Source organism: Camelus bactrianus, chromosome 11 (assembly GCF_048773025.1).
Source record: "Camelus bactrianus isolate YW-2024 breed Bactrian camel chromosome 11, ASM4877302v1, whole genome shotgun sequence".
Classification (NCBI taxonomy): domain Eukaryota; kingdom Metazoa; phylum Chordata; class Mammalia; order Artiodactyla; family Camelidae; genus Camelus; species Camelus bactrianus.
The window spans coordinates 41,936,565-41,963,421 of record NC_133549.1 but is presented as its reverse complement, the minus strand read 5'-3'; the positions used below and the strand labels follow the sequence as shown (position 1 = coordinate 41,963,421).

At 41.8% G+C, this 26,857-nt stretch overlaps 1 protein-coding gene across 6 annotated transcripts in view; it reads right to left on the bottom strand.

Moving 5' to 3' along the window:
- Positions 1–2,077: 2,077 nt before the first annotated feature.
- The window catches only part of CPN1 (carboxypeptidase N subunit 1), a 33,917-nt gene continuing 9,137 nt past the window's right edge, over positions 2,078–26,857 (bottom strand). For 4 of the 6 annotated variants that reach the window (XM_074373776.1, XM_074373777.1, XM_074373775.1 and 1 more), the window contains 9 exons: positions 25,096–25,270; positions 20,799–20,995; positions 15,274–15,429; positions 12,405–12,587; positions 11,240–11,351; positions 8,968–9,107; positions 7,630–7,729; positions 5,270–5,388; positions 2,078–2,362 (listed from right to left, as the gene is read on the bottom strand). In XM_074373776.1, coding sequence (XP_074229877.1) covers positions 2,204–2,362; positions 5,270–5,388; positions 7,630–7,729; positions 8,968–9,107; positions 11,240–11,351; positions 12,405–12,587; positions 15,274–15,429; positions 20,799–20,995; positions 25,096–25,219 — 1,290 coding nt within the window. In that variant the 5' untranslated portion in view covers positions 25,220–25,270 and the 3' untranslated portion in view covers positions 2,078–2,203. Of the gene's footprint in view, positions 2,363–5,269; positions 5,389–7,629; positions 7,730–8,967; positions 9,108–11,239; positions 11,352–12,404; positions 12,588–15,273; positions 15,430–20,798; positions 20,996–25,095; positions 25,569–26,857 lie in introns of those variants that run through there. The other 2 variants (XM_074373778.1, XM_074373773.1) reach the window with 2 other exon arrangements.

The window sequence follows — 26,857 nt, the reverse complement described above, 5'->3', positions numbered from 1 at the left end:
GAAGCCTTCTGAGTGACCGGAGGTGGACTCAGTAACTCACGAGTGGCCTGGGGTTCCCACCCCTGTTGCCCTGCCCCAGATGGGGCCACCTTCCCACCTGGCTCTCAGCGGTCTCCTGGCTGACTCAGTCCTGCCTCTGTCCCTGCCAGCTCTCAGGCTGCAGCCAGGGTGAGGGTTCTAAATTGGACTCTGCCACTCCCCTTGGTTGAACACTTCAATGGCAACTTGTTCTTCTCAGGATAAAGTCCAAACTCTGTAATATGGTCTAAAGGTCCTGCATGGTTTGGTCTCTCCCCACCTCACCAGCCTCTTTGGCCACCTCACTTAGCTTCCCCTGTGCTGAATTTCTTGCAGCTCCCTGAAGGCTTCCCTCTCCTGAGCCTCCAGACCTCGGGACTTGCAGTCTCCTCAGCCTAACTCTTGCTCCCCCATTTTTCTCCCGTGGCCAATGCCTCTCTATCTGACCTTATTACATCTCACCATAGACTTCACCAGATCTGAGATGCCTTTCCTGATCTTCCCAAGACTATGGCAGCACCCTTCCCACAGGCTCCCCACCCCCTACCTCAGGGTTCACTGAATCACAGCAATTATCACGAGGCAGTGCAATGACCCAGTTGTCTTCCCAACTAGGTCATGGCAGTCCTGAGAACACGAGCTGTATCTTATTCCTCTTTGGATTCTCTGCATTCATTGAGAGCAAGGATTCCATGAATGTCTCCTATGTGAAAGAATGAAGGAATGAATGAATGAATGAAAGTGTATGGCTGGGCCAGGGAAAGCACTGTGACCATACTTTGCAAACATCAGCTCTGTTCAGTGACTATGTACCTGGGAACTTGAAAACAAAGTGAAATGCAGACAACTGGAAAAATCGAGTGCATATGGCAACCTCAGGCATAAAGTCTCACTGAATCGAAAAGAGCCCTCTCAAGTAGCTCCTTCTTCATAACAATAAGAAGGGAACCAAGGAATGTGGGATTAAAATTGGGAAGAAAGAAAAAAATGTAGCAAAGGATTCTTCAACTGAAGAGAGAATTCACTTTTTACGTGGAAGAAGATATATTTTCTTCTATTTTCCTTTTGACCAGAGATTGAGAGATTGCTCAAGTAACAGAAAAATAAATCCTGTGTTAATCTTAATCTTGAGTGGCCTCCTGCAGAGGGTGGGTTGTCACAGTTAGGGCGCCTCTTGTTTTCTGGCAGGAGTGGGAATATTTGTTGAGAGCGGCTGAATTGCTCAATGTTAAGAAAGGGCTGGGTTAGTTAGAGGCTGGGGGTGGGGGGCGATGCGGGGAGGCTTACAGGGTGGGAGGCGGAGCAAGTGGGGGAAACTGGAGTCTGCCCTGTCTCACTGAGGCTGAACCCTGAAATGGGTGACAATGGGTAAAGAACCCCCACCACGCCCCGAGGACAGGGCACTCGGGAACCCCAATATACTCAATGGGAGTTTATGAACTTGTGGGCCACATGCTGTGTGATGAAAGACTGCACATCCCTTCAAAACCTTCAGTGACATCTGCTTTGCTCAATAACGCTTTTAGTACAAATGGTTTTGTTCTGGGGAACTCAGCGGGGTGGAGAGTACTGTGTATCGCTGGCACAGGGTCAGGACACAGTCCTTCCACAGGGGCATCTGCATTACACTCATACACCCAGAAAATGTTTGAAAGATACATATTGCTTAAAATTCCCATGTATGAAAATAGGCAGCAGTAGGACTAGGTGTTTGTGTGTGAAATCCTTTTCTCAGTAAGAAATTACTGACTGTTGTTGAGATGGTCCTCTGGGATTTCAGAAGAATTGGTCACCTGGTCTTGCTATGTGGATCATCTCAGCCTTTCAGCCATTCATCCAGAAGCATTCATTGGGTACCTACTATTATGCTGCAGGCTCTGTACCAGACTCCGGAGACAGAGCGACTAACCAGCCAGAAGCAGTCTCCAGATGTACTGTGGACTGGTATGGAGCCTTCTGGACCTAAACCATACCCCTAGAATCAGAAAACCTTACTAAATTTCACTGCATGTGTGTACCGCTGCATCAGAGGGTTTACCCCTGGAATAGATGGATACCATTCTGAATTGTTCTGAATGTGTTTATATTTAAATATGTCTCAGAAAAATAAAATAGAAAGAATGCCTCATCTGGTGGAGAGCAGGAACAAAGCCTTTCTAAAGTGTTGCCCCGGGCACTGTGGATTTCAGGCAGGGCCTCTCTGGGACTGCTTCATCTTCAGTTCTTTTTTCCCAGCTGCCTGGGGCTGCACTTTCTTTGGTAAGACCTTGTTTCTGTGCCCTGAGTTGGGAGCTTTCCTCTTAGGGGTTGCTTGTAGGATGCTTCTCTTGAGTTGGAAGTTAACCTGGGGGGTAAAAAAAAAAAAAAAAAAAAGCAGCAGCTAGGAGAGCAGAGGAGTAAGTTTTCTATTTCCTAGAATTGAAAGTGGGGGAAGACCAGCTTGGACCCTGTTTCACCACTGTTCCAGGTTCTGAGGACAAGGGACTAAGGGGACTATTACAGCAACCACCCAGAGCAGCACTGGCAGTGTAACACGGCCTTCGCTAATATTCCCCCCAAAGTGGCACATAATCACCAGTGCTACATAGGGTCTGTCTAGATGAACTTAATATACATTCTACATTCATTTTATATGTAATAAAAAAAAATGTACCTCAAACATCAAACCACGAATTTACTAATACTGTTGTTCAGGACAAGAGCTAAGGTTGATGGTGCCGTAACAATCCCCTTTATGCTGACTGTGTGACTAACAGGTGTTGTGCTCAGGCTTGTCAAAGAATGCCTCAGACCTTCAGAACTAAAGCTTCTGTCATAATTGTTTGGAAATATAGACAGTAGAGATGATACAGATTATTAGTATGAATTCGTAAAATCAAATTTTCAGGTGCATTAATGCACTGTGTCCAGCAATACATTGAAACTTCCCTTCTGGCCACAGCATGCCGAGGTAAAGAAGCGTTTGCCTGACAAGTGTGGGGTAAGCTGGCTGTGCAGGAGCTGCCGAGCCATCCCAGGAAGGGAAAGGCAAGGGCGTGGCCCAGTGTTCTAACCACACTCCCCTGAGGCAACCTTGGCTCTCAGGCCCTTGGAACAGTTTGAGCTGCTAAAGCCAGCTAGGAGTTGGAAAACATTTGACAGGCAGACCCCTTCGTAGGGTTATTTCTTGCCCCCTTCACAGAAATCCACAGCCAGCTTTTCTGCTGGTTCCTCCCAAGCAGGGGGATCCCTGTATTACTACATAAACAGTACTGAGCCAATTGCACTGAACCAGTGCTATCTTCTATACAGGAACACAAGGATTTAGGAAGGAAGAAGAGAGAGAAGAGAAACAACAAAATAAGGAGAGGACAGAGGAAAATGAAAGGAGCGGGACATCTGGAGGGCTGCAGGGGAAGCTAAGGGGAAAACACTGGACTCTTGGAGATACTTTAAAGCGTTTTAATCATAACATGAAAACCATCTCGTAAATCAGCTTTTTTCTTTTCTCTTCCCCCTACCAGATGGATCTCTGCTCTAGCATGGGAAGAGACTCAACTCGGATCAAAAAGTGGACTCTTAGTTGTGACTATATCTGAGAACTGTAGCCAGAAAACAGGTTTTTCCCCCCTCTCTGAGTTATATTTGATATAATGATGGGTTATGTCAATTTATTTAAAGGCTGTATGACAAAGGAGGTGAGATCTTTTGAAGCAGAATTTGTTATTCAAGAGGATTTGCAGTTGTTTGAATTCACAATTGAATAGACTTCTGTATGCTGCTGCCAAACAGTCATTTGATTCTGGGTAGATGAGGAGCAAGGGGAGAAGAAGAAAAAGGGGAAAAGGATGCACGGGTTGGGAAACTGGGACCAAGTAACAAGCTGCTGTGGAAGAGCTACTGTTTGCTTCCTGCACCTGCAAGTAGAAGTCGTTTATAACAAGCATGGGAGTGGAGGGGCTGGGAGAGGAGAGAGGGGGAACTGTCTAGAAATTTCAGAGGCATTTTTGAAGGATTTAAAGAACTCTTTACCCTGATCCTTGTCTTAAAATAAGGGGTTATGAACACAGGCTGTGAGCTTAGCATGAGGCCCTGTAGCTCACTGGCTGAGAAGGCAATCCTGAAAGCCCCACAGAGGCTGGAACTGGGGCTCCCACTTACTCACTGTGTGGTATTGGACAAGTTACTTACCTTCTCTAAGCTTCAGTTTCCTCAGCCACAAATGGGGACAGGTATATCTACCTTACAGGGTTGTTGGGAAGGTGAGATAAGATAATTCTGGAAAGTGCTCATACAATGTCTGGTACATGGTAGCTGTTCAATAAACAGTTTCTATAACTGTATTTGAAAAGGCAAGATACTTGGCTGCACTGCATTGAGGTAACAGGGAAAGGGGAGGGAGGGTCTGCTAAGCTCTTGGGTTGTATAGCGATGGAACAGGACAGAGTGGGAGGCCTGAGGGAAGAGTTGCCTTGTGAGAAAAAGGTCCACAGATGCTCATTAAACAGGACTGCCTCATCCTTGTGTGAGAGACCTGAGGATTAGTGTCCATGATCTTTGAGCCTCTTTGGCTCTGGGATCCCAAAGTAATACGACCAAAGCTAAAAAGGTCCAGGCTACAGATGAAAAAGTTCCTTGCTTCTGATCCTATCTATAAAAGAAAGCCTTGGAGAGTTCAGTATTAAAGAGTAGCTGGCTCTTTGCCGAGGAGAGTGGAAAGCAAGGCTATCTGGGCACATGGGCACCAGAAGGGGGCAGAATGCCATCTGGTGGTAGTTACTTGCTGATGGCGCAGAAGAGTGTAGCCCAGTGAAGCCTGTGCATCTGGGCAAGCCTCTGGGATTTACAAAGGGACACTTTTTGAGCACTTTCTGTGTGTAAGTCACTGTACTAAAGGCTTTACATGCACCTTTTCATTTCAAATTCTTGCGAGGGAGGCACTATTACCACTAATTTACAGGGGAAGAAACTGAGGATGAGAACGATTAGGTAACTTGTCCAAGGCCTGTGGATAAATGAGCTGGATTTAGTATCAGGTAGTGTTTTAATCACTATGTTATGTTAAACAGAAGGAAAAGGAAAAGGAAAAGCCAAAAGGAAGTGGGAAAGGATTTAACAGGAGAATGACAGAAGAAAACTTAGCATATGAGAGCAATCAATTTTTTCTTCGCTGGTAAGAGGGAAGGTTGTGGGCAAAGATTAGAACCATACAGTCGATTGTAAGTTTGTATAAGTGACCTTTACAGCGCTCTGTAAAGTCAGCCTAACTCACCAGTTTGGGTTCCCCAGGACCCACAGTCACAATCAGTGTCTCTGGGTCAAACCCAGGTGCTGTGGCAGTGACAGTGTAGGTACCTGGAAGCAGCAGCCGGAAGTAATCACCATGGTCACCTAAAAGTTACAAGGATATAACTCAGCCTGCTGATGAGAAATCTGCCCCAAATAGGATCTTCATAAGAAAAACGATCTGAGGGTTTTAGCTGAACACAAGCTTGATTTTTCTTAATAACATGATGAAAATGCTTAAGGTCTAAAACAGTCATAGGAGATCATAAAAGCATGGACCTCAGCTCCTGGGAAGGAGTTTCACTGTACTCTGCACTGACAGTACTGTGTTTAATTTTAGATCTTGTATTTTAAAACAAACTTGTGTCCAGTAAAGGGTCGCTAGGAGAAAGGTCAAAAGACTTACGAATGTAATGACTGGTAAAGAGATTACATAGGACCTCTGTTTCAATGTTCAAAAAGTCACTGTGAAGAAATGATATCTATCTAAAGAAATAAGAATAAGGATGGAAGCAAAAACTACTGTGACAAAATATGAGCTACCAAAAAAGAAATGGACTGCCTTATGAAACTGTGAGCAGAGACTGAATGAGGAGCCCTAGAAAAGCTACAGAGTTGTGCAGTGCACAACCTGCACCAATGGACATGGTGGCCCTGGGTTGGACAACCACCTGTCAGTGGTGCTGTATGTGTGTAATCTTATATTGGGTAGGAGGGCTGGACTAAATGACCACTAAGGATTTGATCTGGAGAATCCTATTTCTAATATTTCTTCCATTACCATCAAAAGGGGAAAATAAAATTCAAAAGAAAGCCTATTTCTCATAGCAGGAATGTAGCATTTTGGCTAATGACTTTACATCTATTTAGAATAAATTATGACTATGCCTTTAAAATTTCTTTTAAGTGTACAGCAATGAATAATTGAAATAATAAATGCAATTAATAATGAGACCAATAATAAATAATGAGGAGGTCTGTTCTCTGCTCCCTATTAAATGCCTGTAATTTATTTCAAAATTGTTTAGCAAAAGCAGTGTGTTATAATGCATTATGTTGAATACTTTCAGTTATACCCTAGTGGCTGTCATTTTCTTTAATTAGGGGCTCACATCCAGGAGTGGTTAGCTAGCTTGTACCAGAAAGGCTCAATTCCAGATGCAGCTATTACAATGGCTTCATCTATCTTATCTCTAAGCAACACTAGATGCTTTGCTAAGTAGCATAATGAATGTGAGCAAAGAGTTCTCCCAGCAGTAAAATGAGTAATCTCTAGATTTAACATAATGGGTGTTGGAAGTTGGCTCTTACTGGTGAAATTAGTGGTGTTCAATAGACGTGGATTGGCTAGAATGTTTCAGAGACATTCCCTACCCTTGCAATGAATAGGGTATAAGAATCTAGCAAGCCCTGAAGCTCTGAGGGATGCCTGAGGTTTGTTTCCTAAACAGTCCTGGCTCCAGCCACTCGGCTGGAAGATTCTGGTTGTCAATGCTTGACTATAAGGCGACAGACTTCTACCTTTAGAATACTGTTGCCTTTGCCTTGAATGAACCTTTCAAGTATGAAGTGTTGGGTTCATCTTAAAGAATATGTTACCTCCTTAGAGCTGAAATTTCATCCAGTTTTAACAGACTGGTCTGAGCTACAAGATGCCTGCTTGGCAAGGCTTGAGTGGTGAAGTGTGGCTGAGTTGTGCTGGTATCGAGGTTGGGGGAGGCAGGTAAACCTCATCTGCCCCTAACTATTGGTAGCTACTGCTCTACCTGAAAAACCAAACAAATAACCCCAAAACCCTAAGAATTGTGCATGATCAAATTGGGCTGGCACTGTTTGCAACACTGTCATACCGTGAGATATTCTGTACCATTCTAGAAGTTTCCAAGTTGGCTCCAAGAAGATCTGCCCCCACCATCAATCTTGCCCTGCAGCAAGTTTATGGAAAGCATCTTGCTAATTTTTCCCTAAAGGGAGGAGGTGTTGCGAAATGCTTGGTTCAGGGACAAGACTAAACATCCGTTCTACAGTCTTTTTTTCTTTTCTATCCCATTTCACACCAGTACGTGAGCTATTAATAACCCTCAACTGGGAAAACGCCCCTATCAAAGTTGTATGAGGCAGTGACTCCTGAATGCTGAGAGAGATGTCAGATTTACACCTTCCTGACCCTTGCCTCTTAATTCACCGTCCCCATTTCTATCGTCCTTCCTTCCTGCAGTCTCCTACCCCCAGTGTCCTTGACTTCCTTGCTAGTCTCACTGGCTGACAAACTGGCCTCCTGACGATGCTGCACAAGGTGAGGGAGTGAAAGCCTCCTTCTCACCCCACTAAGCGGTGGCCACCTACCCGAAGTGACATCATGGTTAATCCCACTGACAGAAATGACAGCGTTCGCAACATTGTTATAATTCTCATCCAGCACCATTCCCTTGATGCCCTGGTGTACCTGTAGGAAAGTTTACAGTGTACAGTTATGCTCATAAAAACCTTTGTGCAATGTTTCGGAGTCCTCAAAGCTCTTTCTCTTGTGTTTTTGCATTTGATCCTCACAAAGATTATGGTGACAGACCCTTAACTAACCTCTCCAGTCTCACCCTAGTCCCCAGTAAATTCCATAGAGCAGTCAGAGTGATCCTGTTTAAATCTATGTCAAATCACGTCACTAGTCTACTTCCTGTCTCTATGAATTTGACTACTCTTGATACCTCATAGAAGTAAAATTATACAGTTGTCGTTTTGTGACTGGCTTATTTCACTTAGCATAATGCCCGCAAGTTTCACCCATGCTGTAGCATGTGTCAGAATTTCCCCTTTTTTTAAGGCTGAATGTCCAGTGTGTATCTATCACATTTTGTTTATCGTCCATCAATGGACACTTGGGTTGCTTTCACCTTTTGGTTATGGTGAACAAGCTTCTGTGAACATGGGTGTACAAGTATGTCTGAGATTCTGCTTTTAGTTCTTCTGGATATACACTCAGAAGTGGTATTGCTGGATCATATGGCAGCTCTATTTTTAATTTTTTCAGGAACCACCAAACTGTTTTTCATAGTGGCTACACCATTTTACATTCCCATCAACAATGCACCAGGGTTCCAATTTCTCCACATCCTTGCCAACACTTGCTATTTTCTGTTGTTATTTTAATTTTTTTTATAGTAGCCATCCTAATGAGTGTGAGGTGGTATTTCATTGTGGATTTGACTTGCATTTACTTAGTAATTTCGAGCATCTTTTCATGTGCTTGTTGTTGGCCTTGCATTTGTCATTGTGACCTCATCAGGGAGCCCCTTTCCCCCTAGTTACCTGCATGGTTCTCTCCCTCATCTCCTTTAGGTCTGTTTAAATGTCACTTTCTCTGTAAGGCCTTCTCCATAGCATTTTACATTTAACATGTTATAAATTTTATTTTATTGATTTGCTTACTATCTGTCTCTCCTTACTAGAATATAAGCTGCATATATGCAGGAATATTTGTTTGTTTACTCTTAATCCCCAGCATATAGTATGGTTTCTGACAGTTGCGCTCAACAATGTTGAATGAACTAATCTCACTGGCAGAGAAGCTCAGATCTATTGTATTGAGTCAGAGCAAAAGTCAGACCTGAGTCACACAAAAAACCTTGCCTACGGTCAGAAAACACTTCTCTTTCTATAACCATGAAAATTAAAAATGTGATTTACCTGTTCCAAGAACTGGATTAGAGCTTCCCGATTACCCAGCCACTCGCGCTGCAATTCCTCTTGACGAGGAAACTTGTCACAGCTCAGTTCCAGCGTGATCTCAAAACAGTTGGTATGAAGATAATTAAAGTCTTGCATTCCTAGGGAAAAGAGGGCGATGGCCGATTTGGATAACCAGCTTCCCACCCAACGCCCCATCTCAACACTTTTTAATCGCAATTTCGCCACACACACACCCCCATCACCTTCTGTTCTACCTCCTGATCTGCATTAATTTTTCTCTTCCATAAAACCTCTCCCCAATTTCCCAGTTCACATGCCTTTCTATCTTTCCAGTTTTCTCTCTTCATAAATGCCCATTTTGTAGTCTCCATCCTCTATTTTTTCCATTTCATGACTTAAATTCACTTCCTGTCCGTCTCAGCATTTCAAAGTCTGCTTATTGGTCATGTGCTACTATTAGACACGTGCTGCTTTCAGGGGGACAGATTTTCTCTTTGGACTATAATGTTCTTCAGATCTGGGGGGGTAGAGATGAGACAGATATCTTGATGTGGAGACATCCCTCCTCCTAGCTGAGAACACAGCACCAACCTGAAAATAGTCATCCCAGAAAAACAGACTCCTGAAAAGCAGAGGCAGCTACAGTTTTCCTCCATCAACTGCTTGTCTGCTTCTTCTACATTACTCAATTGAATCCATTATTTTTGAATATGTTTCTGATTATTAGAATAGTATTTATATCACAAATTTATTTGGCTTAAAAATTATTCACTTAATCAACTTTCACCTGCTCTCTCAGCTGCAAGCAGCTGTTGTAGAAAGAACGGGGAATGTTGGAGAACAACTGTAGCCTGTTACACGGGTTCTCTCTCTGCATCAGAGTCAGCTGTAAGGCTGTCCCTTCCAGACAAAAACAGACTGCTGGGCCTTGGCCCCAGAGTTTCTGACTCAGCAGGTACGGGCTGGGGCCCCGATATTTTTGTTTCTGACACATCCCCTGGTGATGAACTTGATGATGCTGGTCTAGAGACCCCACTATCATCACACTATCATTTTGATATAAACTTCATGATTTTGGAATTGTATCCCTTTAATTTCACTTAACGATTTCCAGTGGAGGCATGGTTCATGCTTTCCCAGAGGATGGGAAGGGAAAGGGAGGAGCGAGTATAATTTGAAAAAGTATATTTTATATTAAATATTTTTTTGGAGTGGAGAGAACCTGTTGCATTCTTAATGCAAACTAAAGAAAGTAAAGTTCAACAAAATCTTCTTGCCCTGGGTTCAAGTGAGTTTTCGGCCACCAGAAATCTACCACCTTCTCAGTACATAGTGACCCCCTAAGTTTCCTCCTCCCCACTCCCCATAGGACCAGCCATCAGCTCAGCCCTCAACAGTGAGCTTTCTACTACCGGGGCTCTGACAGGTCAGCTCTGAGAGGATGAGCCAAGACAGCTGCTGAGACATGATTCCTAAGAGAACCTGGCTTCCTGCTTCAGCCTCTTCCCTATTCTTGGGGTCCCTGACTACTGAAGGTTCATGAACAGAGGTTCTATCTTGACCCTCAGTGATCGGAAAAGCCCAGGGAGTAGAGACAGAAGCCTCTTGCTGGAGGTTTCTGCTACGTTATCAATGGCCAGTGTCCATGGCAAACTCCTGCCTATGGGATATGGGCAGGCAGGGTACAAAGAGCACATATCAGAGGAACCATCTGTGTTCAGGCTGGCATCTGTCCTCATCTTTGCTATGTGAGGCATACCTCCTGCTACTACAGAAAAAACCTTAACATTTTAAATCAGGCATTTCCAAATGCTCTAAGTGCATTATTTTATTTAATATTTACATCAAAATCACAATGCAAGTCATGTTACTCTTAAAGTACACGTGAGGAAACTGAAGCATGGAGAGGTTAAGTAATTAGCCTGAAGGCACGTAAATGGTGAACTGGTAAGCAAGCCAGGTTTCAACCCAATGTTCCCTGAGGGCCCACAGTCTTAACCACTTGATTGCATTATTCCCCTCCTCTGCCCTCATCCACTATGTAAACCACCAGTTTTAAAGGACCACAAGGTGTCCCTACCTCTGTCTGAAAGAATCACAAGATGATGTTAAATGTCAACTTAAGACTTCCCCATTTTTCAGATCTCTACTTGAATGCAAAATAGCATTCCTGTCATGTCCCTGGGGAAAAAACGATAATTTAAAAGGAGAAATGAGCCCGATTCTACTTCAGCTTGCAGCTGTGCCCAGTGCCCAGCACTCTTCTTACCCTTGCTGAGAGAGTACCAGGAAGCCCCATTGGTGATGCCATCTGGGAAGTAATCCCCACAGTTCCAACCTTGGTGCATCCATCCATGTGCGTAGGAGTAGACCTTGGCCAGCTGTAGGGAAAGCAGGCGGAAAATGACCCTGAGTGTTCCCAACTCATCTGGCAATGCTCACACTCGAAAGCAGGGTGAGGCCAAGAACCCCACTATGTATAAAAACCTGGTTATTTGTTTTAGTTAAAGAAAATACCAGCAGGAATAGCGAGGTGGGGTGTGTGTGTGTGTGGAGTGGACTAGAGTTGGGAGACCTGTAGTCTGATTTTTCCTCTATGTTGGGGCTACATTTCTTCAAACGCAAAGTGAGGGGTGACACTTGATAATACATAAGCTCCCCTCTAGGTGTACCATTTTCCAGCTAAGTTTTGTAAAGGAAGTCAGAAAGCAAGTAAGACAGGCCTTCACCATAAGAAGAATTACGTATTAGTGGTGAGAGGTATGTGTGGGAGAGAGAGGAATATATTCAAAAATCTCTATAACACTCTTTCATTACTATTTTATAATGGTGAACAAAATGAGATTATTGGAGAAGAAAATATAGTAGTATACATGCTTTGCAAAGCAACAATTGGTGTTATCCTCTGTGTAATTCATTAATTGTTGAATTAATCATCAATGTTATTATATTACTTATACATTATTAATAATATTAACTATAAAATAACTAATCTGTTCATTTTATTCTATTGCTGTTTTGAACTATTATGTAAACCTTTTTCATGTGCATTTTCCATTTTTCATTAATATAGCCATATTATCATAAAACTATAAATTAGAGCCCTCCAAATTCACATTTAATGTACTAGCTTACCGCCAGCACTATTAGGCTTCCGGCATATTTCTTGCTTGTCATTAGCTTAAGTTTTTTTTTTTTTACATTGTGATAACTGTACTATAGAGGTTTCCTATTTATTTACTTTTTCATGAATTTATGGCTTATCACTCAAAACAAAATATAATATATAGATTGCATGCACCTAATGAGCAGGAGGTGTTTTTGATCGTTTTCTATGGGCTCATTCCCAATAGGGTCCTATGTTACTGACTCAGTCTGTGTCACTCTCCTGAGCCCCAAGTTCCTCCGGCTGGACAGGCGGCCACTCTGCATACCTTCTGGAAAAGCTTGTCATCAGGCGTAGGGGTATTGGCAGTGCGGCGGAAACCTCGGACCCGGTGCTCAAAGGACTTGTCATACGGGTAATTGGCCACCACTGCCCCTCCGTGGAGATTAGCTGAAAGAACAAAGTTGAAGGAGCGGATCCACTGGATCACGGCCTTGGTCTCGGGTTCCACCTGAGGAGAGATGAGAGTTTACTGGTGAAGCTGTAACCGGAAGTGCCAAATGGCTGTTCTCATGGGTTTGTCAGGACGTGGCCTTAGAGGATGGCATGTCTGACAGGAAGTGGCCTTAGAGGATGGCATGTCTGACAGGAAGGGACCTGACAGGATGGCATGTGTGACAGGATGGCATGTCTGAATAAAGCAAAGAGAGTCCTACCGAATATGAGAAGTACAGATGGGGAAATTTAGATCTTTTGCTTGGTGGTTTTAAAAAGTAAGTGAAAGGAACCCTTTTTCAAAATGAAATCTCATGGAGAATCCCCATATTCAAAATAGCTAAAAAGAGATTATCTAGGGCAGTGTATGATATAAAATGGTGGATACGTGTCATGATACATTTGTCCAAACCTACAGAATGTACAACATGAAGAGCAAACTCTGATTAGTAAACTACGGGCTTTAGGTGATAATGATGAGTCAATGTGGGTTCAGCACTGTAATAAATAAATGTACCACTCTGGAGGGAGATGTTGATAATGGGAAGGAGGGAGTATATGGTAACGCCCAATACTTTCCATTCAATTTTGCTGTGAACCTAAAACTGCTAAAAAAAAAAATTAAGTTTATTTAAAAATAGAAAACGAGAAAGAGCAGTTTGAAGAGGGGTAGCATGATTGGAGAGCTCAGAGCCCTAGCTTGGCCTATCCCTGGCAACAAAGAAGGGATTCTCCAATTTACCCACTGCTCCAGTGGCTTCTGGAGTTCCACTACAGAAATTTAGAGCTCTAGTAAATATATTTGAAAACTGCTGGTTTACAGCAATGATTTTCAACCTCCTCCTTCTCCCAACACATCTGCCATAATGTTGACATGTAGAACTCTCTCCTGTGGTCATATCCAAATTTCATGAATTACACATAGTATAATATGGGCCAGTCTTGGTTAAGTAGTGAGAGTCCACCCTTTCTATTACAGATTATATTGCTAGTAAGTGACAGTATTCTAAATAAAGCCTTGAATCTACTCAACTTGTTAGTATAAGTAAATATTTTATAGTCTTCACTGTTTTTCTTCCCCTCAGAATAGATGTGCTTAGAGGTTATGTGTTAATGTCTCCTCTTGGACCAAGAGTCAGCTGTGAAGGCCCCCATCTCTTCCATCCCAAGGGACACCTAATGAATAATGTTGAGTCTTACCCAATCAGAATGGATATAATCCCAAAGGCACCAGTCCGCTCTGCAACCAGGGCTCAGGTGCTTTGAAACAGTCCTTTCTCCATGTCCTAAGCCTCTATCCATGAGAAGGGGGCCAGGATCTCACTGTTCCTCTCCCTTAAGGCTGTCCCATCAGGGGCAAAAGAGAATTCTCATTGTCCTTTTTCCTTCTAAGATGCAGACAGAGGAGCCAGCGGGAGTCTAATTATTATTGCCTCAATTGCCCTATTTTACTTAGACAAGTTTACTAGATCAGAACATCCTCTGGCTGGATATGCCAACAAGTACAAAGTGACTTTTGATTTATTATTTACTTGAGCCAAGAGATAGCTGCTATCCAAAATCTAAACATGTTGGCACAACTTTTGCTTCAATTCAGGGAAAAAAAACCCTGAGAATATTCCATCTAGAAACTCCCAATATAAAGCCTTACACCTACTTTATTTTTCTCTCCCCAGTCTCTAAGTTTAGATATTCATAAATCAAATGTTTAGAACGAGCCCACACAGTGTAAGAAACAGGGTAGTGGTGATGTTCCGAGGATGACAGCAGTCATTCTCAGGAACAGGCCCACCATTAGGAGGAAACCATTCACATTACCAAGGGATGGTATCTCTCCTGGGAGAGAGGCCTGGGAGCAGCAAATGGGATCCCCTGATTGAGAAAGTAAAGGACATGAGAGTCTGGAAAAGTAGTCAAGGGTCACACAGAAAGGAAGAAGGAAAACTCTAAGGGTGAGATTCCCTGAACCTCTTTCTGTAGCTAATTGTTGATAAGCATACAGTTCATCACATGTAAGAAAGAGTTCTCTACAGAATGCTACAGTTCTCTGTCAGTAGCAGAGTGTGGTAGAAAGAATAGTGGATAAGCAGTGAGAAGGCCTGTTTTTTAAGCTTTTTTTTTTTTTTTTTGGAAGGGGGAGGTAGTTAGGTTTATTTATTTATTTATTTATTTATTTATTTATTTAATGGTGGTACTGGGGATTGAACCCAGGACCTTGTGCATGCTAAGCACACACTCTACCACTGAGCTATACCCTCCCCCTCAGAAGACCTGGGTTTTAGTTCTGAGTCCATCAATTACTAGCTGTGTGAGTTTAAATTATTTTATCTGTAAGTACTACCTGTAAAATGGGGGGTGGATTATGCTGCTTATGCATTTACCACACAGTGTTATCATGATCAACCGAAATGCCAGCTGGGAAAGAATTCTGTGAAGTTACAAAGTGCAAGTGCAACGGCGTGATGCCACTTTCACTTCCCTCACCGCTGCACCACTGACATCAAACAGCATGTGCTCACTGAAAGGCTCTAAGCTGGGAATAAACACAAAAAGGCATAAGGTGCGGTTCTCACTGCTCTGGGGGGATTAACACAGACTTGAGCTGATGCTTAATTCTTGCTCGTTGAATTGGATGTGAAGATTGTGAGAAGAGATTCCAGATGCTGATTTACCTGCTTCTGCATGCAAATTTCACCTCATACCTGACTCTTCCAGTTGTCTGGAAGGGGCAAGTGGTGGTTGGGGCCTCCGTTCTTCTCATTGTAGTAGATGTAGGTATTGAGATCGGGGAAGTTGCGGTTCAGGTCCACTCCATTGGCATTGTTCCTGCCAACCAGGTACCCAAAAGTGTCTGGGCCCTAGTGGGAAAAGGAAGAAATGAAAGATGAAGGTTTCAGACTGAATCCTCTATTTAAAGAACACTATACAGTTCTTCTTACACATTAGCTCAATCTATCAAATGATGTCGCATTTTCTTCTTTAACTCATCCAAAGTCCGAGTGGCATGATTCAAGTTTCCCTGTAGACCATGTGCTGGAGGTACAGAGTCCAGGAGAAGCCTTAACAAAAGGAGGGTGTTTCAGGATAATGGAAGCCCCTATTTTTTTAAATTTATGTCTGTTTAATCAACATGGTAGAGGTATATGCAGTGAGAAAGTAAAAATTTTTTTCAATGATATATATTTTCAGAATATTTTCCAACATAGGTTATTACAAGATATTGACTATAATTCCCCATGCTATACACAAAATCCTTGACTATTTTCAAGGATGAATATAACCTCACTTAGTATGATATTCTCTAGGTCCACCCATGCTGCTGCAAATGGCAATATCTCATTCTTTTTCATGGCTGAGTGATATATTCTATTGGATATATACACCACATCTTCTCAAACCAATCATCTGTTGATGGGCACTTTCCATATCTCAGCTATTGTAAAGAGTGCTATTGTAAACACTGAGGTGCACATATCTTTTTGAATGAGAGCTTTTTGTCTTTTCCAGATAATGTGTAATCCAGGAGTGGGATTGCTGGATCATGCTATAGCTCTATTTTCAGTTTTTAAAGGAATCTCCATACTGTTTTCCATAGTGGCTGCACCAATTTACATTCCCACCAACAGTGTGGGAGGGAGGGAGCCCCTATTTTTTAAAAATAGCTTTATTGATATATTACTTACATACTGTAACAGTCACTTATTTTAAGTGTACAATTCAATGAATTTTAGTATGCTTACAGAATCATGCAACCACTACCACAATTTAGTTTAAGAATATTTTTGTCACTCTGAAAAGAAACTTCATGCCCATCTACAGCAACTCCTCATTTTCTCTCCAGCCCTAGGTAATAACTTTTGGTCTCTATAGATTTGCCTTTCCTGGACATTTCAGTAAATGGGATCATACATTACGTGCTTGGCTTTATTCACTGGGCAAAATGTTTTTGAGATCCCTCCATGTTGAAGCATGTAACAGTACTTCATTCCTTTTTATTTCTGAGTAATTCCATTATATGGATTTATCCAATTTTGTTTATTTACCTACCAGTTAATAGACTGTATTAGTTTCCTAGGGCTGCTGTAACAAATTACCACAAACCATGTGGCTTAGAACATCAGAAATGTATTCTCTCACAGTTCCAGAGACTAGAAGTCTGAAATCATGATGTCAGCAGGGTCCTGCCCACTAAAGGCTTTAGAAGAGGAGCCTTCTCTCCTAGCTTGTGGCAGTTGCTGGCAATCCCTGGTGTTTCTGAATTTGTAGATGCATCACTCCAATCTCTACTTCCATCTTCACAGGGACTTCTCCCCTGTATGTTGTGTCTCTGAGCACAAATTTCTTTCTTCTTGTAAGGGCATCAGTCATATTTGACTTAATCCCCCTAATCCAGCATGACTTCATTTTAACTAGACGGCGTATGCAGAGACCCTATTTCCAAATAAGGTCACATTCCTATAATTCCCATGTTCCAGGTAGACATGAATTGGAGGGGGTGGAAACATACTATTAAACCCCATACATGGGCACTTAGATTATTTCCACTTTTGGGCAAATGAGGATAATGCTGCCATGAACATTTGTGCACAAGTCTTTGTGTGGACATGTGTCTTTATTTCCCTTGGGTAGATACATAGTAGTAGAACTACCGGCTCACCAGGTAAGTCCATATTTAACTTTTTCAGAAACTGCTATACTGTTTTCCAAGGTGGAAACCACCACCCCCCCTTTATTTATTTATTTTTTACTTAGGATCCTTGTTTATCTGTCTTCTGAGCAATATCAACTTCTTGGATCTCTGCTTACACTTCAAATTTCATCATTTATTTGGTCATGTATTTGCTCATCCATTTAATCAATCCACATTTGTTTAAGTCTATCTCTATTCAAAGTCCTCTAGGCAAGACACTAGAGAAAGAGACGGTGAGACATTATGTGAGCTTTCTAGGAATTCATAGTATACACGGGGAGATAAATACATAAATAATTAAAATGTGTAAAGTGATGGACTAGAGATAAGTTCACAGGCCCTTGCAAAATTGAAATTCCATTTGATGTCCTGTTTAGCATTGGAGAAAGGGACTAGTGTCTATTGGAGCCTGTGGACTGAGAGGTTGGAACCCAAATTGGTGGCCATTCCTGGAAGTAGGGTGAATAGATGGGTACTGGGCAGCTAGAAACTCACAGGTGTATCACCAATCTCATACTTTTCTAAGAAATCTTTATTGTTCTCAGATTTCTCTATTTTTCATGGCATCCTGCTCTTATTTTGTTCTGAGATCTCATTGAGAACATAATTTTTTTTTTACATTCTCTTAGGTTTCCGACGTCAATTCTGTTTCAGTGGAAAACGTTTAAGTGATTTTTCTATTTAGAGTCTGATTTTTCACTTCTATGAGATAATGATATTCCTTATGCTTCCAGCAGTTTTCATTACTTGTCCATTTGCATTAACATAACTCATAACTGTCCATATTAACAGCTATGTTAATGTACCTGTCAGTTGATTTACTACTCACACCAGGTCATTAGTTAGGCTGGCAGGTAAGGACGTCTTTAACAGAAAGTTCCCATAAACAAGGTTGGTTTATTAGTTTCCTATTACTGCTGTAACAAATTACCACAACCTTAGTGGCTCAAACTCACACAAGCTTACGATCTTGCAGTTTGGGAGTCAGAAGACTGAAATAGGTCTCACAGGACTGAAATCAAGGTGTCAGCAGGACTGTGTTCCTTCTGAAGTCTCTGGGGGAATCTGTTTCCTGACTTTTCCAGCTTATAAATCACTCACATTCCTTGGCTCTGATTTCTGGTCCCTTTTTTCATCTTCAAATCCAGCAGCATAACATCTTCATATCTCTCTTTGACTGTGACCTTCTGCTTTCCTCTGCCACATGTAAAGGATCCTGTGATTGGTTATACTGGGCCCACCCAAATAATCTGGGATATTTTAAGGTCAGTTGATTAATCACCTAATTCTGTCTGTAACCTTAATTCCCCCTTGCCATGTAACAGAACATATTCACAGGTTCCAGGGATTAGGACTTAAACATCTTTGGGAGGTACAGTGACACTATTCTGCCTTACTTACAGGTAGCTTTAAATTATGGTGGCCAGGCAGGTCTTCCCTTTCTAGCCAAGAAGACAGGTTTCTGCTTGGTATGGCAGGTAGCTCTGGGAATTTGAGAACCTGATGGGTCCTCTCTTGGGTTCAGGTTCAAGATTTGCTCCCTTTGAACAAGTACATAGCAGGTGAGCAGAGGTGACTAGCTCCCCAGAGATGGCTCTAGGATTTAGTGGGCTGGCCCTTTCTCCCACACCACCTCATCCCACAAAAGATGTGGGCAGGTCTGAGGCACTCCTCCAGTTCCCACTGTGATTCAGGGAAGAGCCAATAGAAGGAAAACAGTCAGAAACTTAAGGAATGTTAGGGTGCAGCTCTCTGACTTCCAAGGGGGAACACTGTTCTCTTTTTGTTGTTGAGTCATGTCTAATGTCAGCCAGAGGGTCAAATTTGTATTTGGTTCAGCGTCATGGCTCCTTTCCCCTTCCAGCTTCTACTCACCCTTCAGCCCTATCCTCAAGTAGGTTTAAAAAAGGATGGGTGATTTAAGGAGAGATGCTGAGTGGTTCCACTTATATGGGCAGAGTGATCAGATTCATAGAATCAGAGACTGGAGGATAGTTGCCAGGAGCGGGAAAAGGGAAGTTACTAATTAAGTGACATAAAAGTTTTGGTTAAGCAGGAAAGATGAGTTCTGGAGATCAGCTGTACAATACTGTGCCTATAGTCAACAATACTGTATTGTACACTTAAAATTTTGCGAAGAGGGTAGATCTCCTCTTCTGGTGTTCTGACCACAATAAAACAAATTTTTTAAAAAAGTGAAGTAGTGAAGTCTAGTCTTGGATATTAAAAAAAAAAAGAATTCAAGACTACCCCCAAATAAGCATATCTTCAAATGGAAAAAAAAAAAAACCTTAATTTATACTCCCCCCCCGCAAAAAAACCTCAAACAAATCAAGTTGAAACACAGATTTGAAATGAACATATCCATTGTGTAAGGCAGATGCCTGGCTTCACCCCTCCCCCTCCAAAATTCTAATTCCATAGATTCTGGGGATGGGAGGAGAAGGAGGACCTGGGAATCTTTATTTCAAAAATCTTCACCTATGATTCTGATGCACGGCCACAAAAGAATCACTGAATTAAATTAGGCACACTGAGGGGGTGGGGTTAATAGCTCAGTGGTAGAGCAGAAGCTTAGTATGCACGAGGTCCTGGGTTCTATCACCAGTACCTCCATTAAAAAAATTAAAAATTAAAAAAAAATTTTTAAATAAAGTTAGGCACACTAGTATTTTGAATTTATATTAGGAAACAAAGTAAAAGCCCATAAACATTTTTTTTACCTGCCCCCTGCAAAATGCAACTCTAAAATAAAGAATTAAGATCACAGGAGAGGAGACTAGAAGTCCACATCACACCCTGATGAAGTTTGTCACAAACTATCCTATCTGTCCTCTGTTCTTCTAAGGGCCCATTCATCTTCCTTAAAAGTAATTCACTCTCCCCTAAGAGATCTGTATCCCCCGCCCCTTCCCCTATTAAGAGGGCACACAAGCTCTCAAATCCCACCACTTTGGGGGTTGTTCACTTTGTTTTTTTTCCCCTGTGATGCCCCTGTCCACATAATATTAAAATTAATACATTTGTATACCTTTTCTCCTGTTTAAAAAAAAAAAGAATTAAAAGGCTGAGTACTATGCTAGAAGAGGAAAAAGCTGTACAGAAATGTAATAAAGTATGAAGAATCTAGAACTACTCTGTAATTCTGAGAAAAAAAGCCTGTTCTATTTTCCTCTCAAATGCAAATGGAAGTGTAGTGTGAGAGGAAGAAAGAATATTTAGGGTTTGAAGCTAAAAGTTCAGGGAAGGAGGGCTGTTTGCAAAATTCCTTCACCCCTGTTTAGTATTTTCTAGTCGACAAAGTGTTGTCACTGATATTCCCTCACTGACCCTCACAATGAAACAGAGAGGTCAGCTGGAAAGACGTGGAAGGAACTGAAACTCAGCCAGAAAGAACCCACATTCTATTTCTCTGGTTTTTTCCTCTACCACATCGTGGCATTCACAGTGGGGCAGAGAGGACACCTTGTCCCCCGGCTTTTCCTTCTCCCCTAAGGTGGCTCTGCTCTCTGCAGGGCCCCACCTTGGGCTCAGTACCTGGGCAGCGGCCACCTCGTAGCCGTCGGGGTTCATGGACGGCATGATGTGGATTCGCGTGCCCTCCACCAGCCGGACAATGCGCTGGTTCCCGTTCCGGAACTCCTCGCACAGGAACTCCGACAGCTGCAGCAGCAGCTCCCGGCCCAGCACCTCGTTGCCATGCATGTTCCCCACGTACTTGACTTCTGGTTCCACTGCAAGGGGAGAAACACACGCAGGAATACAAAAAAGATGGGGAAAGCTTGCAAGTGCCATTGATTCCTAACCGTGCATAGGGGCGTTTTCCCTCCTTTTCAGTAATTTATAGAAGAAAACCTCCCGCTTCCATTAGGTCTTTTCCAATAGTCCTTGAGTCCCCTTTGAACAAACTGCAACTATAAATGCTACAAAAATTCATGCCCGAGATAATAATGTCTACTGCTTATTGAACTCCTACTGTGTACTAGGTATTTACATTATTTCTAATCTTCACAGAAAACCTATAAAGTAGGCATTATTAGGCTCAGGATGAGGGTACTGGGTATGGAAGAAGTTAAGTAACTTGTCTGAGGTCACCTGGCTGATTAATAAAGAGGGGGTGGGGGGGTGGGGAGGAAGAGCTCAGTGGTAGAGTGCCTGCTTAGCATGCATGAGGTGCTGGGTTCAATCCTCAACACCTCCAACAACAACAACAACAACAACAACAACAACAACAACAACAACAACAACAAACTTAATTACCACCCCACCCACACCTAAAAAAAGAAAAAAGAAATGAAAGGAATTGCTTAAAAAAAAATGGAGGTCAAAGCCCAGATGGCATTGAGGTAACTTAATGCTTCTCGGAGACAGAACTTTTCAGGATAAGAATGCTCTTTTTTCGAGATGTGTGGGCATAAAGTCCTCCAGGTTATAGCATAACAATTCCTAACTGAATCAGTTGAAAATTTAATTTTCCCAGTACTCAGGAAACTAAAATCTCTCTTTCATATCTGAGAATGCTGTGTCTTGAGGCACAGAGTAGGAAGCAGTCTACATATGTCTCGTTCCTTAGTCTTCTCTTTGGCTATGTTAACTGTTCAACTGAAGTAAGAAATGAGGTCACGAAAAGAGCCTCTAGAACCACTTAAAGAAAATCATTCCTGCCCTCTTTTAAAAGAAAGGAGAAAAGCTCTTGCCAAGCAATTTCCCTTACACTCAACACTCTCCTGCCTCCATGACTTTTCTAATTCTTTACCTATTCATCTCCACATTTCCAAGTCCTCCTCACTATCCTTCTAGGCTTGGTTCAAATGCTCCTTGCTCCGTGAAGCCATCTTGGGTCCTCCTTGCTGGGAGTGAACTCGATGCCGAATTTCCTTTTCATGATACTTACCACTTTCCACTCTGAGTTTTGTTTAATTCTGCACATGTCCTATTTCCTTTACTGGAGCTGGCCTTTGCAATGTATGTGATTTTTAATTTTCTTTAGGACACAATCCATTGTTATTTATCTTAGTAAATCTACTGCAGTCTCTCCCCAAGGAAAGTCTATAACTCATAAGGATCATGTGGTAGATTTTCTATCACGTGTGTCCTTTACTCTTAGTGTATTTCTTTAATCTTACTATATCTTTCTTACTTTTCTGAATGTTAAGTTATCCCTTCTTTTAGGAAAGGATGGTGATAGCAGATGGCAGGTAGAATTCTTCAATACCTTTGTTCACTAAAATAAAATTTGGGAAATCTATTTTAATCCCCTCAAATCCCTCTCTTTTATTAAAAACACACACACACACACACACACATACATATTTTAACTTCTGCGAAATCCAAAAGTCTGGGAACCACTGCCCTATAGAAACTAGCACAGTGCCTTGTTCTTTGGCAGGTACTCAACATAAAATTCTTTTGTCTCTACTTTTCATATATCCAGAATACAACCACTTCTGCTAACAACCACTACCATCATTTTGGCTCAAGCCCTGACACGTTCATGCCTGGATTATTACAATAAATCTCTGACTTGAACTCCTTGTATCTGCCCAGCCATTCAAGTCTATTCCCCTGAGTCAGTGGTGGCAAACTTTTCCAGATCAGATAGTAAATCCTTTGAGAATTCTGGGCTCTACTGTTTTTGCTGCAGCTACTCTAAAGCTTCCGGTGAAAGCAGACACAGATAATACAAAAACAAATGGGTGTGACTGTGCTTCAATGGAACATCATTTACCGAAACAGGTAGCTGGCCCTTAGGCTATAGTTTTCTGACCCTTGTTCAGAGTGATCTTTAAAAAACTTTAGAGAAAGAAAAATACCATATGATATCACTCATACATGGAATCTACAAAGAGGAATAAAGAGGACACTAAAGAACTCATCTACAAAACAGAAACAGACTTGCAGACACAGTAAACAATCTTACGGTTACCGGGGGGAAAAGGGGTGGGAAGGGATAACTTTGGGAGTTTGAGATTTGCAAATGTTAGCCGCTATATATAAAAATAGATTTTTAAAAACCCCACAAGTTTCTTCTGTATAGCACAGGGAACTATATTCAATATCTTCTAATAACTTTTAATGAGAAAAAAATGAAAACAAATATATGTATGTATATGCATGACTGGGACATTGTGCTGTACACCAGAAATTGATACATTGTAACTGATTGTACTTCAATTAAAAAAAATTTTTTAGTTAAAACTGACTATACTTCAATAAAAAAAGAATGCAAATTAAAAAAAAAATTTTCAGTTAGATCACGTCACTCTTCTGTTTAAAACTCTCCAGTGGTTTCTCACTTCACTGAGGGCAAAAGCCAAAATCTTTGCAAAGGCCTATGAGGCCCTACATGATCTCCTGTCCCGTGTCCCGACCACTCCGCTCTGACCTTGGTTTCCCATGGCTCACTCTGCTGGAGCCACAGGGGCCTCCCTGCCTCATGGTCACACACGCCAAACAGCACCCTAGAGAAGTTTTTCCTAAAAAGCAACAATGTGCTCCCCTACTCGATCCACAACCCTCCAAGACTCCCTAGCTCTCCTTCCTGGTTTCCTTTTCTCAATAGCACTTATTTTCATCTGATATAATATATATTTATTTAGTTACCCATTTATTGCCAGTCTTACCCCACTAGAATTAAGGCCCTGAGGGCAGGGTCTTTATTTTATTCTCTGTTGTACATTCAGAGTCTACCAAAGTGCCTGCATCGAGTAGATACTCAGTAACATTTGTGGAATAATTAAGGAATGAATGAAAGGAATGAATGGATGCTATTCATATAAGACTATGAAATGAGAAAAGTAGTTATAGTGTGATTTCATTTTTATTAAAAACAATGTGTGTGAATAAGGGGACGTGACTTTACCATGCATAGAAAAAAGTCTGGAAGGATACACATCAATATGTTAACAATGGTCATCTGTGAGTGGTGCAGTTATGGGTGAGGTTTTTTTTTTTTTCTTTTCTAATTTCTATTTTTTATTTTTGGTGGGGAGAGGTAATTAGGTTTATTTATTTATTTATTTATTTTCTTAGAGGAGGTACTGGGGATTGAACCCAGGTCCTCATGCATGCTCAGCACGTACTCTTACCACTTGAGCTATACCCTATTCCCTCTAGTTGCTATTTTAATCCAAACATGGATTGCTTTTACAATAAAAACAAACTAACAAAAATAATCCAATGCATAAAATTAATACCCCATGCCTCAAACTTGCTCCAGGATCCCGTACTGATATCACACTGTCATCCCCCAAAGAGATATCCCCAAACTCTCCTAAGTTCCCACAACTAGAAGGGCTAATTGTTTCTCCCAAGACATTGGCTAGGAAAAGACAGAACAGCAAGAGCAAGGGAGAAGGAAGGGCAGTGGGAGGGAAGGCTTGGGAATGGGATGAGAGCAGGGAAGAAGACTCATCTTTTACCATTAAGGTCTTTGGGGTTTTTTTGTTTGTTTGTTTGTTTGTTTTTGGTGGGGGGAGGTAATTAATTAATTAGTTTATTATTTCTAGAGGAGGTACTGCGGATTGAATCCGGGACCTCGTGCATGCTAAGCATGCACTCTACCACTTGAGCTATACCTCCCCCTTTACCATTAAGGTCTTGAGCAAACAGAACCCAAAAATGAGGGACAGACTGGAGCCTGAATTGGGACTGCAACTCCCCAGAGGCAGGGGCAGTTTGAGGGCCAAGCAAGGAAATTCTTAGCACAGGCTGAGAAGCTGGTGATACTTTATGAGTGAAGGGATCCACGGACCTCCCCAGAAACCACCCCCATTACTGGATTTGTAAGGGAAGGGTCCTGCCCCACACACTCTAAGACATGCTCAAGGCTTACGGGGCTCGTGGGTTCCAGGGTAGTCGCTGAATTCCAGCACGTAGAGGTGTCTCCCCTTCACGCTGCGGCCGATGCTGTAAACCCGCGTGATGTAGGGGCATTCGTTGTGCACCTTGTACAGCATCCGCACCAGCTCATCGTAGCGGTGGTGGCGAAAGGTCACCGGGGCAACCAACTTGAAGAAAAGGAGGTGGAGGAAGATTGAGAACAGATGTGGCATCTTGCTGGGCTTTTTCGGAGACTCACTAAAATGGGCCCCACTTCTCCCAGTAACCAGTCAAAATCCAAGGGCCAAGAACCAGCTCTTCCTAGTTTCCCGCCAGTAAACAAACACCAGTGTGACGGCACCTGGGAAGAAAGTTCAGCAATGCCCTCCGCAGCCGGAGATTATTTACGGAGCTCAGGAATAGCCATTTATTTCCCCTCCCCCATTTCTCTGCCTCTCCTAATCCACGAAAACCTTTTGAAAGGTTTTTGCACTTCCCCAGATTGGGTAGTTTCACTGATTCTGGGTTACTGATTAACTGGACAGTAAACGGGCTTCAATAAATAGCTGCTTATAACCCTTTGACTCCCAGAGAATTTTGAGAAACTTTGCCTATCCTTGTTCCCTCTATTACAATGTAGGTAAGGGTAGTAAAACAGAGTACTCTGTCCTTTCCATCCACCCTACACCCTATCTTTCTGAAGCATAGCTCTGTCTTGTCCCTTTTCTCCTCAAAAATCTTTCATCAGATACCACTGAGAAGATGAAGAGACACAGGTTGGGAGAAAACCATTGCCAATCATATATCTGATAATACATCCAGAATAAATCAAGAACTCTTACAATCCAATAATAAAACAAAACCCCCAATTTATAAGTGGGCAAAATATTTGAATACACATTTTGCTAAAGTAGATACATGAATGACTAATAAGCACATTAAAGATGTTCAAGACGATTGATCATTAAGGAAATGCACCTTAAAACCACAATGAAATATCACATCACATCCACTGGAATGGTTACAATGAAAAAGACACAACAACAAATGTTGGTGAGAATAAGGAGAAACTAGAACCCTCATACATTGCCAATGAGAACATAAATGATGCAGCCACTTTGGAAAATGGTTTTGCAGTTTCTTAAAAGTTTAAAAATATACTTACTATACAACCTAGCAGTTTCACGCTTAGGTATCTACCCAAGAGAAATGAAAAACAGACGTCCACACAAAAACTAGTATGTGAATGTTCACAGCAGTATTATTTACAAGAAATGAAAAGTGGAAACAATCTAAATGTCCATAAACTGGTGAATGGATAAACAAACATGGCATGTCCATATAATGGAATATCATTTGACAATGAAAAGGAGTGAAGCACTGATACAGTGTACAACGTGGATGAACCTTAAAAATATGCTCTTTTGAAGAAGTCACACACAAAAGACCACATATTATATGATCTAATTCATATGAAATGTTTAGAAAAGACAAACATAGAAATAGAAAGGAAATTAGAGGTTGGCTGGGTCTGGGAGTAGAAATGCAGAGTGACTATAAATGGGCACTAGATTTCTTCTTAGGGTGATGGAAGTGTTCTAAAATTAGATTGTGGCGCTTGTACAACTCTGTAAATATACTAAAATTCACTGAATTGTAAATGTGAAGCAGATGAATTTATGGTATACAAATTACATCTCAGTAAAGCTACTTTTGAAAAAAGAAATAAAAATAATTAAGCACAGCCCCCCAAAAGTTAACTATAAATCTACCAG